This window comes from Capsicum annuum, chromosome 2 (assembly GCF_002878395.1).
Source record: "Capsicum annuum cultivar UCD-10X-F1 chromosome 2, UCD10Xv1.1, whole genome shotgun sequence".
Lineage (NCBI taxonomy): Eukaryota > Viridiplantae > Streptophyta > Magnoliopsida > Solanales > Solanaceae > Capsicum > Capsicum annuum.
The window spans coordinates 136,936,997-136,953,392 of record NC_061112.1 but is presented as its reverse complement, the minus strand read 5'-3'; the positions used below and the strand labels follow the sequence as shown (position 1 = coordinate 136,953,392).

General features: G+C 37.1%; 2 protein-coding genes across 6 annotated transcripts; one reads left to right on the top strand and one right to left on the bottom strand.

Annotated features, from left to right (window-relative positions):
• The first annotated feature begins 410 nt into the window (after nucleotides 1-410).
• On the top strand, nucleotides 411-5,728 carry LOC107859767 (glutamate receptor 3.6). 3 transcript variants are annotated; one of them, XM_016704867.2, is made up of 8 exons: nucleotides 601-1,080; nucleotides 1,376-1,423; nucleotides 1,528-1,829; nucleotides 1,950-3,295; nucleotides 3,379-3,656; nucleotides 3,827-3,858; nucleotides 3,943-4,349; nucleotides 5,101-5,728. In XM_016704867.2, exons 3-8 carry the CDS (start codon nucleotides 1,559-1,561, stop codon nucleotides 5,575-5,577), a joined length of 2,811 nt encoding a protein of 936 aa, XP_016560353.2. In that variant the 5' UTR covers nucleotides 601-1,080; nucleotides 1,376-1,423; nucleotides 1,528-1,558; the 3' UTR covers nucleotides 5,578-5,728. The 3 variants fall into 3 exon arrangements, with proteins under 3 accessions (XP_016560352.2, XP_016560353.2, XP_016560351.2); XM_016704866.2 differs by having other exon boundaries at nucleotides 411-1,423; XM_016704865.2 differs by lacking the exon at nucleotides 1,376-1,423.
• Nucleotides 5,729-5,770: 42 nt separating this feature from the next.
• Nucleotides 5,771-14,893, bottom strand: LOC107859768 (serine/threonine-protein kinase/endoribonuclease IRE1a). 3 transcript variants are annotated; one of them, XM_016704869.2, is made up of 7 exons: nucleotides 14,479-14,893; nucleotides 13,331-13,580; nucleotides 10,959-12,343; nucleotides 8,368-8,540; nucleotides 7,571-7,817; nucleotides 6,283-6,586; nucleotides 5,771-6,131 (listed from the first exon to the last, which is right to left on the bottom strand). In XM_016704869.2, exons 1-7 carry the CDS (start codon nucleotides 14,646-14,648, stop codon nucleotides 5,985-5,987), a joined length of 2,676 nt encoding a protein of 891 aa, XP_016560355.2. In that variant the 5' UTR covers nucleotides 14,649-14,893; the 3' UTR covers nucleotides 5,771-5,984. The 3 variants fall into 3 exon arrangements, with proteins under 3 accessions (XP_016560355.2, XP_047263111.1, XP_016560356.2); XM_047407155.1 differs by lacking the exon at nucleotides 13,331-13,580 and having other exon boundaries at nucleotides 14,479-14,615; XM_016704870.2 differs by lacking the exon at nucleotides 14,479-14,893 and having other exon boundaries at nucleotides 13,339-13,581.
• Between the last annotated feature and the right edge of the window lie 1,503 nt (nucleotides 14,894-16,396).

Sequence of the window (16,396 nt, the reverse complement as noted above, 5' to 3'; positions counted from 1 at the left end):
ATAATTGAGTTATTAAATGTCAAACCCCACTCAAAAAAAAGAAAAAGAAATGTCCATGCAGTGGGTACGATCACTTTGGAGCAGGACCACTTGAGGTCTACGTACCAAGTTATCCTTTTGAAAATTTAATTAAAAATTGCGTTGGACATATATTCAAAATGTCCAAATATAAAAAGAACAAACACATAAATTAAGACCAAGGGTTAACCTTTTCACAACTTTGTTTCCTATTTAAATGGTGTATAAGATTCATTCAATTTTATTGGTTGAAATGAAAATGACCCCTTTCCTATCTGTCTTTTATTTTTATTGGTAATTCACTTTACATAAAGGGTAGGTTAATGAAGGCTTGCTGATTGAACTGATGAAAGCGAAAAAGAGTAACAGTCTTTTAAGCTGACAAGCTTTGAACAACGAAAATATTATAGAAATTCGTTGGACCTTCTATCTTATTACATCAAATTTGATACCATGGTCCATGACATGAGGATCCACATGCCTAAGTTCCCAACTATAGTATAGTGAGTAGTTCGACAATAAATATACACTCACGACGTTGATCATGCCAGAAATCGAATAAGGATTACAATAGTAACATAATTCGTCAGTTGAACAAAGTGACAATTGGTTTCTACTGTCACACATACTAATATTTATATGATATGCACATTTTTCATGCGTCTAGTCTATGTCTTCTTTATTTGGACCCACGGATTCAGCACACTTTTTCCTGTCCAATGGCAATGATACCTTGTTTCACTGTTCAATCATCTTTTGGTTCCAATCAAAAGTAGCAAATTCCGATATTGTGCACCATACATGAAGCTAGGTGTTACAGTAGTTAAGAAAAAAGAAGTGGTGAAAACAACATAACAGTAAAAGTTCGCTATTTTTTCTCTTACCTGAAAGTCTCAAGATTTCAATAGTTGTATTTATTTTGCTTTGCCCTTTATGCTTTTTGGTGGGAGAAGAGCAGAAGCAGAATTCCCTCTTGAGAAAACAGCTTCTTTTTTTTTGTTCCTTTCCTTCTGCTTCTTGTTCTTTCTTTTTCTCCTTTTGCCATGTTGCTTTGATGTTTCTGTAAGTAATTTCCTGTCCCTACAGACCATATTTTCTCAAGATTTTGCTGCTCTTTTTCTTGTTTCAATTGACTTTTTGAGAGTTAACTGTATTCTGTTTGTCTGCTCCATTATCTCCTAATGGAATATGGCTCATTTCACACTTACCTACTCCTTGGTGGGAAAAATACTGTTCATGTCCTTCTACTGTGAAACTGAGGCCACCCCCTTATTCTTTTTTTGCCTTCTTAATATGCTTTCACAGTTTTAACTATTATGTTGTTTGCTGTATTGGTTTGCTTTGTATCCCATATCAGTTGTGTAAGTTAGGAAGATTTGAGCTTTCTTGAATCAGCAATTTGAAGGTGTGTTTTGAATTCTTGATGTTACTGCTTACTTTGTATACTTTATGTTAGTGAAAGAGTCATGGTGAATTTACTAGTAATTTTTTCCTATCTGTGCCTAGCAGGGTCAAGGTTGCACCTTTTTTCCCCAAGTTCATGATGAGGCTATTTTGGACATTGATTCTGATAGTTCTCTACCATGGGTATTCTTCAGAGGGGGTTAATAATTCCACTCTTTCTGCAAGGCCTAAAGTTGTGAACATTGGGTGTATACTGTCTTTCAATTCGCTCGTTGGGAAAATTACCAAAGTTGCTGTGGAAGCTGCTGTGGAAGATATAAATTCCATTCCACACGTTCTTGGAGGAACTAAGTTGAATATGATAACATTGGATAGTAATTCCAGTGGATTTCTTGGAATAGTTGAGGGTAAACCCTTTGTAATATCTATAATTTTGTCGCGTTTGCAAATATCATTTCCATTGTTTCAATAATTCTCTTGTAAAATTTGAGTTTTATTTATGCAAATTGTTTCGTTTTCTATGACAGCTATCCGCTTCATGGAGAAGGATACTATGGCCATTGTTGGCCCCCAATCTTCTGTTATAGCTCATGTGGTATCAAACATTGCAAATGAGCTGCAGGTTCCTCTATTGTCATTTGCAGCCACAGACCCTACTCTTTCTTCGCTTCAGTACCCGTTTTTTGTTAGAACTTCCCCAAGTGATAAGTTTCAGATGGAAGCAATAGCTGAACTGATCGACTACTATGAATGGAGAGAAGTCATTGCAATATATATTGATGATGATTTTGGAAGAAACGGTATAGCTGCATTAGCAGATCAGTTGGCGAAGAGACGATGTTCGATCTCTTACAAAGCAGCTTTGAAACCTGAAGCAACAATGGATGATGCCAGGGATGTCTTGGTTCAGGTCGCTTTGAGGGAGTCTCGAATTATGGTTGTTCACACTTATCCTTCCAAGGGTCTGGAGATATTCTCCATGGCACGGTATTTGGGGATGCTAGATAATGGATATGTGTGGATTGCGACAAATTGGCTGTCAACTATCCTTGACGCTGCTAGTCCCCTAGATCCGGATAAGAAAGAGAACCTTGAAGGGGCTATCACGTTGCGTATTCACACTCCAGGTTCAGAATTGAAACAGAAATTTGTGTCAAGGTGGAGCAATTTGACAAGGAAAGCAGGACTTACTTCAGGGATGTCCACTTATGCTCTCTACGCTTATGATACTGTGTGGCTACTTGCTCGTGCCATCAATGAATTCTTTAATCAGGGTGGAAATATTTCATTTTCTAAGGATCCAAGGCTAACTGAGCTGAATAGTGGAAGTCTGAATCTTGATTCTATGAGCATCTTTAATGGAGGGAAGTTATTGCTGGATAACATTTTTAAGGTTAACATGACAGGTGTAACAGGACCATATAGTTTCACTCCTGAAAAGGATCTCTTGCACCCTTCTTTTGAAGTCATTAATGTGGTTGGCACAGGTTTTAGGAAAGTTGGTTATTGGTCTGAATACTCTGGTTTATCAATTGTGCCTCCTGAAACACTGTACTCTAAGCCGCCAAATCGTTCCTCTTCAAATCAACAGCTACATAGTATAATCTGGCCTGGACAAACAACTGAGAAACCTCGTGGATGGGTTTTCCCGAACAATGGGAGACAACTGAAAATTGGAGTTCCTAACCGAGCTAGCTTTCGAGAATTTGTCGGAAAGGTACCAGGCAGCGACTCATTCCGAGGATACTGTATTGAAGTCTTCACTACTGCCATAAACTTATTGCCTTATGCTGTCCCTTACAAGCTAGTTGCCTTTGGGGATGGCCATAACAATCCAGATGATGCTGAGCTAGTGCGCCTAATCACAGCAGGAGTGAGTATAAGACTACCAAAGTTCTATGTAGTGTCATTTGAACAATGTGCTCTCTAATTGTATCTACTTGGTCTCTTATTCAGGTTTATGATGCAGCCATAGGCGATATAGCTATTACAACTAATCGAACAAAAATGGTTGATTTCACTCAACCGTACATTGAATCTGGGTTAGTTGTAGTGGCACCAGTTAAAGAGCAGAACTCTAATGCTTGGGCTTTTCTCAGGCCATTTACTCCCAAGATGTGGTGTATCACTGGTGTGTTTTTCTTAATCGTGGGCACTGTAATTTGGATTTTGGAACACAGATTAAATGATGATTTTCGTGGACCTCCAAGTAAACAGCTTGTCACTGTTTTATGGTGAGTTGAAAAACATTATCTACTAAATTAGCATAGATTTACTTGATGAAAGAGGCCGTCATATATTCTCCACATTATCTACTAAATTAGCATAGATTTACTTGATGAAAGAGGCTGTCATATATTCTCCACAGACTTATGATCATTTCTTGTGTAAAACTCTTTTGCAGGTTCAGCTTTTCAACTCTCTTTACTGCCCAAAGTAAGTAACTTATGCTGGTCGAGTTGCTTCTGTACTACACTTTAATGAGCTTGTATAACAAAGAAAGAACAACTTTTTATGCAGGAGAAAACACTGTCAGCACCCTTGGCCGCATTGTCCTTCTTATATGGCTATTTGTGGTTTTGATAATAAACTCAAGCTACACTGCCAGTCTCACCTCAATTCTCACCGTGCAGAAACTTTCTTCACCAATTACAGGAATTGAAAGTTTAGTAAATACAAAGGAACCCATCGGTTATCAGTTGGGTTCATTTGCTCGTAATTATCTGATTCAAGAACTGCACATTGATGAATCTAGACTAGTTCCTCTTAACCTGCCTGAAGATTATGCTAGAGCTTTAAAAGATGGCCCTAGCCATGGTGGTGTTGCAGCAATAGTAGATGAGCGTGCATATATGGAGCTTTTCCTCTCAACGCGTTGCCAATTCAGTATTCTGGGTCAAGAATTCACAAAAAATGGATGGGGGTTTGTAAGTAGCTCTCTGTCAACTTCACCTCTCTGCTTTTACATGTCTTTGTCAACTTTACCTTTATTATACATGTGAACCTGCCTTTTGTGAATTTATCTCACTCTGTGTGTGATGAATTGACCATATTATTAGCTATCAATATTAACAACATAAAGAGATGATGAAATCATGAATCCTGTGAATTCAAGTTAACTAAATTAAGAAAAATTGATAATGCATGAGTAGTCTGTGCATCTAACACTTGGAAATCTGCCAAGAAAAGTCTTTTTTTCTCCTGATGCATGGTTTTCTCCTTTGTTCCTTGTGATAAGCTAAGTTGCTCGGACTCTGGCTGCACCTGTGTCGGATCCTTCAAAAATACACTATTTTTGAAGAACCCGACACACACACAATGACATCTTTGAAGAGTCCAAGCAACATAGGTGATAAGGAATGATTCTGCTTTGAAAATGCTGACTAAACATGCTTCTGAGGGTGAATCATACTACTATTAGCTCAATATATGGAAGAAGACGGTGAAAATTTGGAAGATCAGTATATCACTCTTGACATAACATGGTGCTTGCTTCACACAGTTTATTTTTGTCTCAGCTTGTATTTTCTCTTTTTTGAGTACCTTCAAATTAAACAAATCCAAAACCATTTTGTTTTGATGATTTATGCAAGATCTGACTGTGTTTGAGCATAATGTCCTTCATTGGTTTTGCTGTTTGGTGACTAGTACTGATTCCTTTTCAATGTTTTCTCATAGGCTTTCCCTAGGGACTCTCCTCTCGCTATTGACATGTCAACAGCAATTCTGAAACTATCAGAGAATGGAGAACTTCAGAGGATCCATGATAAGTGGCTTTCTGGAATAGCTTGCACTTCACAGAACACAAAACTTGAAGTGGACAGGCTTCAGCTGAAAAGTTTCTCAGGTCTATTCTTCCTATGTGGGTTGGCATGTTTTCTGGCTCTGCTCATTTATTTTGTGATGCTAGCATGTCAATATTGCCATTACTATCCCGACCCCGTCTCTAGTGAAAGCTCGCGATCAGGACGACTGCAGACATTCCTTTCTTTTGTTGATGAAAAGGAAGAGTCAGTGAGGTCTCGATCCAAACGAAGGCAGCTGGAAGCGACTTCAGTTAGAAGTACTGATCAAGATGCATCAGTGAATGGTTCAAGGATCGACCGTTCTGAGTTATACTCGAACAGAGCTGTAAGTTTTGGAGAATCTGTATAGTTCGTCAACAATAATATGCCATTCCTCCTCAAATGTAATTGTATAGGTTGACTGCATATTTGGGTAGACAGTGCTGTTAACTGTGTCAAATTTTACAAAGTTTTGGTACCATTGGCATAATGTCATGCAATCCCATAACCTCCTACAGCTACTACTATGACTCAAATCAGTGAATGAGGAACAGACTTGAGCATTGAAAAAGAGATATGCTGGTAAACATACTTAAATAAGATTACACAAGTTGATTTCATATTTACATCCTCTCTGTTTCCAATAACAGTGGGGTCCGGACAGCTTTCCAGACCTCCCAGAATAGGTTCATATTTACAGAATTAGACTACAATTACATGTTACATCATACATGTAATGTAATAATGGTACAAGATTCAGATGCTATCTGGAGGAGTCTAGAATTCACTGCTTGTGAAGTACTTCCGAAAACAGTCTTCATCTTTACAGTGTTCCGACATCACTTTATAAACTTCGATTAGTAGTTGGGGAAACCGGCTCCTAAAATAGCCATCAAATCCTTCTGGTATAGTTCCTAAAATTTTCTGAAATGAAGTTGAGGTACAACAGTATTCAGCAAATCAAAAGGCATTAAAGTTCAAAGAAGCTTTCTGAATATATATGTAATGAATCAGTAATCAGAAGCATACATCAATTTGAATAATGACAAGTATTCTATAAAATGATCAAACTGACCTGAATTTCAGTAGGAAGTTCTCTGTAATGATTTAGCTTGTTCCGCATGACACGCAGCAAATCACGAACACTGTCAAACCTATATCGCCTATAATGGCCAATATTTTTGAGGAATGGAGGTTCCATCTTCTCGTCCCATTTACCACCCAAAGCAACTGGCGATGTACCTTCCAATGCTGTCAGAAGAGCAGAAAAAGTCTCCCTGTCTTCAAGTTCCACCCTGTCGCTTGAGTCACGAAGAAATGACAGCCGCATCTCAGCAGTCCAAAAGAAAGGATGAGCAAGCACCTCAACAGCCTTTGGTCTTTTTACACCCAAAAAAAAACGGGAGTTGAGCAATAGGCGGGTGCACTGAACATATCTACTAGAAGAACATGTGCTTTATCCGAAAGATCACTTTAGCAGTTTTTCCAATATGATGTTTATTGAATATCAATTGAAAACAACAGAGAAACTATTAGCTCCCTCTAAGTGGTTAAAACAAGTGAGAACTGTGACCAGGCACCTAACTATATTGAATACTAACAAGCACTTACATTAATTTCTTTTGACTGATTTTGAACTTTTCTGTTGTTGAGCATAAAAACTAACATGACTTTGTTTTGGCAGTGCAAATCCGATCCTTCATTTTAGGTAAAATAAATATACCTAATTTTTTTTTCTACACTTGGTCATTCATGGTATTTGGGATGAGATTATTTTCTGCAAGATAATTGCAAGAAAGCAGGAAAGAAAAGGAGAGAATCCAGTTCTTCACATGAATATACCCATCCGGGAAAAGCCATCTTTTTCTGAACAATGTCTGTGTCATTTGATCCTCCCAGCCTGACAATGGTCCCAAATAATTGGAAAATAGCATGCAAAATTCCTAACGAGGTTAAAGTATTTATGTAAATCTAGCACCAGCGTACTTAAATAGCTAGCAATTCATTAAGAAAAACCTTGAATTCTCTTTTCCTTTTCTGTTTCATTTTCACTGTTTTGCCTTTCCTCTTTATTCTTTTTTTTTAAAAAAAAAAATTTCCTCCTTATTTAGATGAATAAGCTTTAAATACCCCTTGAGTTTTTGAAAATCACTATGCAGGAGCTGCAATTATAAAGGAAGATAAAAGGAACATTATTCGAATATGAAGGTAATATTGCAATTCAAGAGAGATTCCCGCCATAACTAGCTACAAGGATGTTCATCGTCCATAACTAACTCAAAATTTGTCCAAAATTATTGATATGTGAGGGATGTGATAGAGTTTTAATAATATAACTCAAAAAAAATGTTTACACTTCTTACCTCAATTCAGCATTGGGAGCTAACAAACGAGAAAAGAGATTCACAGCTTCAGGGATGTGTTCCGCCAAGAAAAGATCAACTTTATTCTTTGTAATGTTAATATCACGCTCAAGAGGATTTCCAAAGGGATGACTACCACCAGTCACGCAGAAAAACAGAACACTCCCCAGACTGAACATATCAACAGCACGTGTTTGACGTCCATGAAGAAGCTGTTCAGGAGCTTGCCATCCCGAACTTCCATAACCTGCAAAAAGTTATTGCTGAGTAAGAACGGTGGGAATTAAGTGCTAAACATTTAGAAGACGTCATTTTCAGGAAAGCTCCGAAACAAATTTCAAAGCGAAGGCCACTAAAAGAAGAATCTGGTGTGAGAATTGATCTAACTGTCAGTCAAGCAATCTTCTCCGGCATGCAGCAAGAATGACAACAAAGTGCACCAAACATGCATAGCAATGCTTTATTTGTCATGCAGATACTAGACAACGGAGCATACTCAATGGTGGTGGGACTCAACATGAGTTTATCATGCATTAGCAGCTAATGAAATAGCTACTCCCTCCGTTCCTTTTCACTTGTCCCTTGTTAACTTTAGGGGTTTGGTTTTACTAAATTATCCTTAATTCTAGTTTGAAATTCTACGTTTGACTGCCGGGGTTCTATCGGAAATAGCCTCTTTGCCTCACCTGTGAGGTAGCGGTACGAACTGCATACACTCTATCCTCCCTAAATCCCTGGGTATGTTGTTGTAGGGGACAAGTAAGAAGGTATGGAGGGAGTACTTAATAATTACTTGCCTGTTGCGTGAAGACCCAATGAAGACATATTTCCGATGAGTCGCTTGCTGATTCCCATATCAGAAAGTTTAGCACATAAGGATCTTTCCTTAGTTATCAGAACATTTTGCGGCTTCAGGTCTCGATGAATGATTCCCAGATCATGAAGGTGCACAAGACCAGAAACCACATCCCTGTTCTCCAGAAAAAAAAAACAGAACACCAAAAAGTGTGCATGCCCAATCAGATTGGAATTCAGAACATTATAAGGAATCGGAAGATATAAATGAAAAGGGATTTTCCAGATCAAATTTATGTTAAACATCCACTACCAGGGGACAGATTACAATTTCTATGCACGGAAACGGCAATATATATCTTCTAAACGCTTATTAACCAAACACAGTTTAGGTCTTTTTAAGATGACAATCGGGAAATGCAAGATGCAGAGAACTTTTTAAAGATTGATTAAGTTATTGAGTCACTCTATGAAGATCTGGGAGAGAGTGGTCGAGGTGAGGCTGAGACGGATAGTGTCTATCTCGGAAAACCAGTTCGGATTTATGCCCGGCCGCTCGACGACGGAGGCAATCCACCTGGTACGGAGGTTGGCGGAGCAGTATAGGGAAAGGAAGAAGGATCTGCACATGGTGTTTATCGACCTGGAAAAGGCTTACGACAAAGTCCCCAGGGAGGTGCTTTGGAGATGCTTGGAGGTGAGGGGAGTACCGCAGGCATATATCAGAGTAATTAAGGATATGTATGAGGGAGCGAAAACCCAGGTGAGGACGGCGGGAGGAGACTCAGAGCATTTCACTGTCCGGACAGGATTGCATCAGGGATCTACTCTTAGTCCCTTTTTGTTTGCGTTAGTAATGGATGTGTTGACGCGGCGTATTCAAGGGGAGGTGCCGTGGTGTATGCTCTTTGCAGACGATGTAGTTCTGATAGATGAGACTCGAGGGGGTGTAAATGACAAATTAGAGATGTGGAGGCAAACTCTTGAGTCTAAAGGGTTCAAGGTGAGCAGAAGCAAGACAGAGTATGTGGAATGTAAGTTTAATGACGTGAGGTGGGAGAACGAGGTAGTAGTGAAGCTGGAAGCACAGGAGGTATGTAAGAGGGATAAGTTCAAGTATCTCGGGTCCGTGATCCAGAGTAACGGTGAGATTGACGAGGATGTCTCGCACCGTATTGGGGCGGGATGGATGAAGTGGAAACTCGCGTCGGGGGTGCTGTGTGATAAGAAGGTGCCGCCCAAGCTTAAAGGCAAATTCTATAGGGTGGTAGTCCGTCCGGCCTTGCTGTATGGAGCGGAGTGTTGGCCAGTTAAGAACTCCCACATCTAAAAAATGAAGGTGGCAGAAATGCGGATGTTGCGCTGGATGTGTGGACTGACTCGAGGGGATAGAGTTCGGAATGAGACTATCCGGGAGAAGGTTGGTGTGACTTCAGTGGAGTGTAAGATGCGGGAAGCACGATTGAGATGGTTCGGACACGTGAAGAGGAAGGGCATGGATGCCCCGGTCCGTAGGTGTGAGAGGCTAGCGTTGGATGGTTTTAGGCGGGGTAGGGGTAGGCCGAAGAAGTACTGGGGTGAGGTGATTAGGCGGGACATGGAACAGTTACAGCTCACCGAGGACATGACCCTAGATAGGAAGGTCTGGAAGACGCGAATTACGGCAGAAGAGTAGGACCAGATTGGGTCGCTAGTGTAGGGAATTACTTGGTGGGGTTTTTTTTTTATTTTTTTTATTTTTTATTTTTTATTCCCGTTATGATTCCGTATTCAGTGTTCCATGCTTATTACGAATCTGTGTGCTTTCCTCTGCTTTCCTCTGTTTTTATATTCCTTATGGGTGCCGTATTTATGTTATGTCATCTGCTTCTGTGCTTTACTATGTGTTTGTGTGATATCTTGTGCCTTGAGCCAGGGGTCTTTCGGAAACAGCCTTTCTACTTCATCAGAGGTAGAGGTATGGACTGCGTACATCTTACCCCCCCAGACCCCACTAAGTGGGAATACACTGGGTTTGTTGTTGTTGTGTTGTTGGTAAAGGAGCAGTCACAGAGGGCCCTTCTCTTACCCACTGCAGACGGGTTGAATATTGTAGCAGACTAACAGCCTATATTTATCTGACCATTGAAAACTTAGCAAATAGAAAATCATAAAAGAAAACGGATGAGAGATCATTGATGTAAGAGCGACTAACGTTGAAGAGCAAAGCACTGAAAAGGCTAATTTTAAAACCAGTGTCACGAGAAATTTTGAGCCAGAAGAATAGGATGGAATTTTCTTGTCTAACTACCTTACTTTATCCGCAGGCAGGATAATAAGCAAGCAAGATTAGAACAAAGTGCAATTCGCCTACTTCTTTCCCTAAATAAAGAACCTCTAGAGACCTGATGCCTAGTATACCATAGAAACAAAACCAAACTGTATGATCTTTTGGAATTAAACAGGAAAGAAAAAAAAAGGAGGGGGCTTTCTTTCAAAATAAACTCAGTCTTTCTTCAAGTCATCATCCAATGGAATCGAAGTACTCTCATCTATCATAAAATAATGATAAGAGGCACAAAAGCCAAGGCTGCTATAAAATAATTCAACAAACCTCATCAATTTGAGAAACAGAGGTGAAGGACAACCATTTTTCTTCATTAAGTCGGTATCCAGAATAATACCCTTCAAATTGTCCAAATGAATTCTATGCTTCATGGACTCTCCATCCAAGTTCACATTTTCTGAAGTGTCCGCGTAAATCTGAATGAGGTCACTCAAGCTGCAAGTGCAGCGTTCCAACGCAAGATAAACAAAATCTTGGTCTTGTTCCACACCATACCACCGAACAATATTTGGATGTCGATCAGATGCAATAAGATTCTGTATCTCTTTGAAGGCAATATCATGATGTACTCGGACAAGCCTTTTCACAGCAACTGCACGACCCTCATAAATTCCTTCAAAGACAACTGTACCATTGCTCCCTTTAGCAATCTCTGTACTGGAGACAAACAATTTACCAATAGAGCGTCCACCTTTGGTACATATACTTGGTTCAAAAATGTTCAACAACAGTTTATTATCAGCACCCACATCTACGTATTGAAGTCCAATACCAGATGAAGTGTCTTTATCACTTTTAACACCATTGCTCCCATTCTTTCCAGACTTTCGAGACTTCTTCCTTTTTGAAGGTACATTTAGTGAATGTGGGTTCCCAAGCTGTCTATCCATATTGAGTTCAGCCACTAAATCACGATTATGTGTAAAAGCTCCCAAAACAATAGCTAAAATACTGTGAATTGCCATGCTCAATCTTTCTGTGCACTTAGTTATTCCTTCTTTGAATGGATTTTTAGCATATTGAAAATTTTTGTATTTGATGAATAAGATTATGAACACCACCATTATGCCAAACACAAATTTTTTTACAATACCTTCTAGAAGGAAGGTGTCCACATTCTTGTGCGGCACAGGCGTAGCTGTATTATTTACATTTGGCTGTGAAGAAGGAACTGTAGCAGACCCTGGGAGCATCTTGTTATCATGACTACGACGTCTGTAGATAAGGGCCCTTGACTGGCATAGCAATGGCATATTGAAATGCACATCAAGTTCAGGTTTCTCAGACTCCATAGTATCCCCACTAAATGCATCCTCAATTTTGCAAAGAGCAGCAGCCCCTATTTCAGCAACTGTCATGTTCCACAATACTTTGTCTGAGTTTGGAATAAAGGATGTTAATGCATAGTCTGTCCTGGTGATGTAAAGCGCGTATCCGGGCTGACTCTCTTCCACAATGGTGCCGTTATGACGAGAAGTAGGGTCATTGTCCTGAGTTGCTCGAGAGTCAGGTATATTATATGTTTGAATCAGGCGTCCAGTCTTAGCATCAACCAGAAATGCTGTAGTTCTTTTAGATCCCAGAACAATTCCGCCATCCTCAGCAATTTGTGGAGTTGAACTAATATACTCATCAATACTCTTCATAAGTTTCTGTAAAAAAAACGGGGAGATAAATAAGAGACTAGAGGCAATAACAACAGAAGTGCAGGACCAAACACAAATTTCTTCTAAAACCATGAGTAACTATTGACAAATAGAGTATCATCAATTAGAATAATAGGTCAATAGAACAAATATTTAATATCAGAAAGTCTTGATGGACCACGTATATCCCAAAAGTGTAGAACTGGAGGCACTACTTCAAAAAGTTTGAGGATGGTCCTTGCTTCTAACCTGCTGAAAGAACCTACCTAATTACTCATGAAACAGATAGTTATGCCATTTTATCGCCTTTATTAGCAGAACAATTCAGTATTAGGTCCAGTCCATCGGCCCAGGGTTGTGTACAACAAAATCTTGGACTTGACCGGTCTGCTACTTTTACTTTTTTCTTTCTATAATAATGGATTACTGCTTGGACCTCTCCAATTGGCCAAACCAAGTGGACAACCACTTGGTTTGAGATTAACCTATGAACCTCCCCTCTTGTTGAGACTTTCCACTTATGACTTTTATTTATGAAAAGAAAAGGAGGCTTGCCACTAATACTTTACTATATACATAAAAAGATGGATAAAACACCAGCCCCTTCTCATCTACCTTTTCTTTTATACCTGTTTTTTGTACTTTTTTCCATTTACACACTTTTTAAAAAATGAAACAAATTCCAAAATTGCCCTCGATCAACTACTACGTAGAAAGGATGTATATTGGTCAAATCATGTTCAGAATTAACACCTTCATGTTGTGACATTAAAGAAGGGAGGTCTTAAGTATTTCCCAAATTAACAGAATATTCATTTAGGTCCAGTTGACAATACTATATTAATTGGTATCATGCTTCATTATTTGGAACCTTTTTCTCTGTTACCTTTCTCAAAAAAAAAAAGGGTATCATGCCACATTATCAATCAATGTTAAGTGGATGTAGCACCAAGAATGCACAGAAGAGACTTGCATAAAATTTAAAGACAATACCAATTTACCAAGCCTGTTGTGTGCATACAATTCCCAATCATCTCCACGGCCACAGTCAATGAAATAACCACTTCCTATATCAGATAATACCTCACTGCTGTTATTGTAATTAACAGGAGCCTGATAAGAAGAGTAAATTGATGGCCCAGAGCTAAATGACCAGAGAGGTGGATTCATAGTATTTAAGCTATTTTGCTCCCTTAAAGAAACTGTACCATCCAGTTCAGCAAACAGAGCTGTCTCAGGTTTCCTGGTTCGAGAGAGTGTAGTAAAAACAAAGTCAAATAAATTTAATGAATCAGTAAGCATACCACGAGTATATCAAGTTACAAAGTATGACACAAAGTGAGCTTACAAAGACATCAAATTGAATGTTTCTGTGCTCAAGAGATGAGCAGAAATGTCAGTGATGTTTTCTCATAAATCCTGTTCATTTTTCGAGCAAGCACAGATGCACAAAAGATTTCATGTCGCGAAACATATGATCTATAATTACTGAGTCTTTATCCCCGTACTCATAAAAAACACTACTTTCCACAAATTTAGATCGTAAATAACAGGGTATGACAAACTAGTAGCCAAAAAGTATACTGGTGTCAATAGAAACTGATCCCCTCCAAGAGTATTGAGCTGTAGTTGGCATGATTTTCTACAGAGAGCAATCTGAAGCCAAGAAAGGCCGGATGAACAAACATCCATTTTCTTGATGGCCCAAAAAAGGAGCATAAGACTCTTTACTCTTCTAGTTCAGGAATCGAGTCTATAAGGACACGAACTAAAGGCAATTCTTGACTGAACTATGTAATTAGATGACGTGACAGCATAATTAGTCAAAATAAGTTTTATACAGTCAAAACTAAATGTCGAATCGATACACATTTAAAGATGATCCAACTCTTTTAGCTTCAAGAAAAAACAACAAAACCAACTGAAAGTAACAACTAGAATCAAGAGTTCAATATATGCATTGGTAGAAAACGAACAACAAACACCAACAAGAATCCTCAAAAAGCAAAAATAAAGCTGAAGTCTTGTCTACAAAAGCTCCACAAATTACTGAAAAGAACCAACCATAAATAGCAAGAAATTCAAATGGGTACAAGGTAAAACTCTCTCTCTCAAAAAAAACATCAAGTAAAGAAACTAACCTTAAATCTGACAACAAATTCCTCCTGGCCGGAGCTAGCGTAACCCCAACCCCATCGGAAATTCCGTCAATTGAACCACTCGGCCAGCTAAATAACTCACTTGCCAAGACGTTAAACCCGAAAAACAACAGTAAAATGCATACCGGAATCACCACCCAGTACCGTTTCATTTAGCTCCGGTTTCTTGATTGTTCTCCGGTTGGTGAGGGTGTTAAATAAATGAAAGGGAGAGGGGGGTACCGTATGATAGATAGAGTTGTGGGGGTTTACATAGAAGATTGAGGTTGAGGAGAAGTAGAGGGAGGGAAAGAGTAACAATGAGAGATTCCAATTTTGGGTTCCTTGGATTTCGTTTGTCGATCGATGGTTGTCTTTGTCCTTTCTTAACTGTTCTGTTTTAGTCAAATCTAGTAATATCCCTCTTTAGGACTTTTCTTTATCTTTCACTGATTGGTGAAACTTCTTCCCATTGTATTTTTCTACTACGTAATAGTAGAAGAGGTGGTTTCATGCAATTATCAAAAAAAAAAAAAATTTCTCACTTTCATTTAATCACGTATCATGTCTCAATATATAATAATTTTATTATTTTATTATAATAGTTTAAATATTTAATATATTTTATTAATTTATATTAATTAACTATAATTACATATTGGAATTAATTTTTTTTATTTAATTGACTATCATGTTCAAAACTAATTTATTACCACAAATCACAATAATTAATAACTTAAAAAATTTAAAAGACATATAGAAATTTTATAAACTCTCATTATTTTAGAAATGACACATAAATTAAGATAAAAGAAAAATTACTGCAAATTATAATAATTAACAATTTAAAATATTTAAAAGATATATAACAATTTTAGTTGATTCTCAAAATTGTATCGAAGCCACATAAATTGGGACACAAGGAGTAAATATATTATTTGATAATTACGTAAAAATTATTATGAATCACAATAATTAACAAGTTAAAATACTTTTTTAAAAATAGATAAAAGTTCTATTCAACTCTCAAAATTTTATCGGTGCACCATAAATCATGACAAAATAAAAAATTATCTTAATTAATTGCAACTAAATATTAAAAGTAAATCAATTTTATTATTTTAATTGACTTATATATAGAAAATTAATCTTTTTATTTATTTATTTATTTTAGTAAATTTAAATTTTAAATTTTTTTTTCTTATATTGAAATACTAATATTTAAACTTAACTTTAAATTTTTAAAGTACAAAATTAATAAATTTAATTTAATAAAATAAATTTCTTATGAATATTTTCTTAGAGCTTGTGTTGGGTCAATATGTATTAAGTTAAAAAGAAATAAAGAAAAATATATAGTAAAATTTTATTATTGTGAAAGATAAATATAATGCACTATACAATAATATTTAATAATATCATATTTTGCAAATGCAAATATAGCATCCTGTATTTAATTAATATACTATTTCGGTGAATTATTGATGATTACTATTGGATATGATAAAATTATATTAATTTTTATATTAATAACATAATCAATCGCTCTTAATTAATTATTATGAGTCATCTAGGTATTAAGAAAATAAATAATATTAATAAAAAATAAAATAGACATAAAATACAAAATTAACTCTTAATATTTTAAATTAAATTTTTATCTTTCGAACGATGATTTTACTATATCACTCTTCATTATAAGTCATTTGTGTATTAGAAAAATAAGAATAACAAAATGATATGTCAGCATAAAATATTTGATTGACTATCAAAATTATATTAGTACCACATAAATTGAGACGGGACAGAAGAAGATATAAAGCAACATATATTATTTGAAACTGAAATAAAAAGTATTGTAAATAATAATAATTAACAAAAACAATTTAAAAATTGACTGATTTCTGCTGCTTCAGTCGTG

Bases quoted from the DNA above. Each gene is read 5' to 3' on its own strand.
- LOC107859767 (XM_016704865.2), top strand. The intron at 3,657-3,826 runs GTGAGTTGAAAA...ACTCTTTTGCAG, and splicing joins CAGCTTGTCACTGTTTTATG to GTTCAGCTTTTCAACTCTCT. The intron at 4,350-5,100 runs GTAAGTAGCTCT...GTTTTCTCATAG, and splicing joins CAAAAAATGGATGGGGGTTT to GCTTTCCCTAGGGACTCTCC.
- LOC107859768 (XM_016704869.2), bottom strand. From the start codon at position 14,648: ATGAAACGGTACTGGGTGGTGATTCCGGTATGCATTTTACTGTTGTTT. The intron at 12,344-13,330 runs GTATTGTCTTTA...TTTTTTTTACAG, and splicing joins ACAACAGGCTTGGTAAATTG to AAACTTATGAAGAGTATTGA. The intron at 8,541-10,958 runs GTTTGTTGAATT...TCTGGAGAACAG, and splicing joins CTGTTTCTCAAATTGATGAG to GGATGTGGTTTCTGGTCTTG.